The sequence below is a fragment of the Octopus bimaculoides genome, chromosome 15, assembly GCF_001194135.2.
Source record: "Octopus bimaculoides isolate UCB-OBI-ISO-001 chromosome 15, ASM119413v2, whole genome shotgun sequence".
Lineage (NCBI taxonomy): Eukaryota > Metazoa > Mollusca > Cephalopoda > Octopoda > Octopodidae > Octopus > Octopus bimaculoides.
This window is the reverse complement of record NC_068995.1, coordinates 45,804,650-45,806,057: the sequence shown is the minus strand read 5'-3', so window position 1 is coordinate 45,806,057 and position 1,408 is coordinate 45,804,650. Positions and strand designations below refer to the sequence as shown.

The 1,408-nt window shown below is 35.3% G+C and overlaps 1 protein-coding gene across 1 annotated transcript in view; it reads left to right on the top strand.

Moving 5' to 3' along the window:
- The window catches only part of LOC106880844 (atrial natriuretic peptide receptor 1), a 27,703-nt gene that overhangs the window by 23,361 nt on the left and 2,934 nt on the right, over nucleotides 1–1,408 (top strand). The window contains exon 14 of the mRNA XM_014930977.2: nucleotides 749–889. Within this exon, the coding sequence (XP_014786463.2) occupies nucleotides 749–889 (141 nt within the window). The remainder of the gene's footprint in view (nucleotides 1–748; nucleotides 890–1,408) is intronic.

The window sequence follows — 1,408 nt, the reverse complement described above, 5'->3', positions numbered from 1 at the left end:
CTTTGTTACCTGAAAACTTCGAGATATCTGGACTTGAAAGCAAAGAAATTAGTTTGAAAGACCTTCTCCCTCAGACATGGCACGAACAAGCTGAACTCAGACCGACATTCCACAAAATTTGGCAATGGGTGCTTTCGCAAAACAAAGGGAGGTAAAAACGTTCACGTTTCATTGCTTACTCTTTTCTGCTGGTTATTGTCGTATTTTTTAGCTTTTTTTTTTTTGGTGTGTATTGAATGAATGTCAAATCGGTTTGTTCGAAATCATTACATCTATCACTGTCACGTGTTGCTGTCTATCTAGAACGCTGTCTCTCGAAGCTTCTTAACCATTGCCCCTTTTCTTTTACTATCACTTTTTCAACACCTTGCTAAGATTCAAGACACCACCCCATTTTTAAAGTACGTATATTTAAAACTGATTCCAAATTTTGGCTCAAAGCCAGCAATTTTTTTTTAAGGATGAAAAGATGAAAGGATGAAAGGCAATGTCGACCTCTGTAAAATTTGAAATCAGAACGTAAAGACGGACATTATTTACATTATTTATATTTGACGGATATTTGTCTTCATCTTGTTTGTTGTTAACACTCTTTAAGCATGTGACCTCAGTCCAACTCAAGTACATATTCTATGGGCCTCATATATAACAATCACCGTCGCTAACAGTTGAAGATTATATTTATATCCCGATTTATTATCATATTTTCTCTCCCATTCTATAAATCTGATTGTTGTCTACCTTATAGAAAACTCAACATGGTGGATTCCTTAATCGGGAAGCTGGAAAGGTATGCCAATAACCTGGAGGAAGTCGTTGAACAACGTACAAAAGAACTGAGAGAGGAAAAGAAAAAAACAGACGACCTTCTCTACCAGATGTTACCAAGGTACATCAATATGTGATCAACGTACCGTTTACTCTTTTACATCCGAAAGAAGGACACTTATTGACAGTTACATATATGGATAAAAACAGTTTGATTCAAACTCCTTGATACTCTGACTTTCAAGCGTAATCCTAATCTTCGACCATAGTAATTCCTATGGCCAAAGATTAGCGTCACGCTTGAAAGTCAGAGTACCAAGGATTCTGAATCAAACTGTTTTGATCCAAAGCTAAAAAATATATATATATATTTTTTTTTTTTTATATATATATATGACGTTGACCACTAACGTGGACATTCAATGTGCTAGAAATAGATCACATCTTGTGTCTAATAAGACCTAAATTGTTCTCAACATGAAATATAGCGTGATACCAAAACGTAAGCGGGCAAGACATTTAAAATCACCGAAAACAATTATTATTAAACAGGGACCGGTTTCAAAATTTAACAATCTTACCGACTGTCTATTTCTCTTCAGCCTGATTTGTAATGCAACCATAATCATCAGAACCCCAT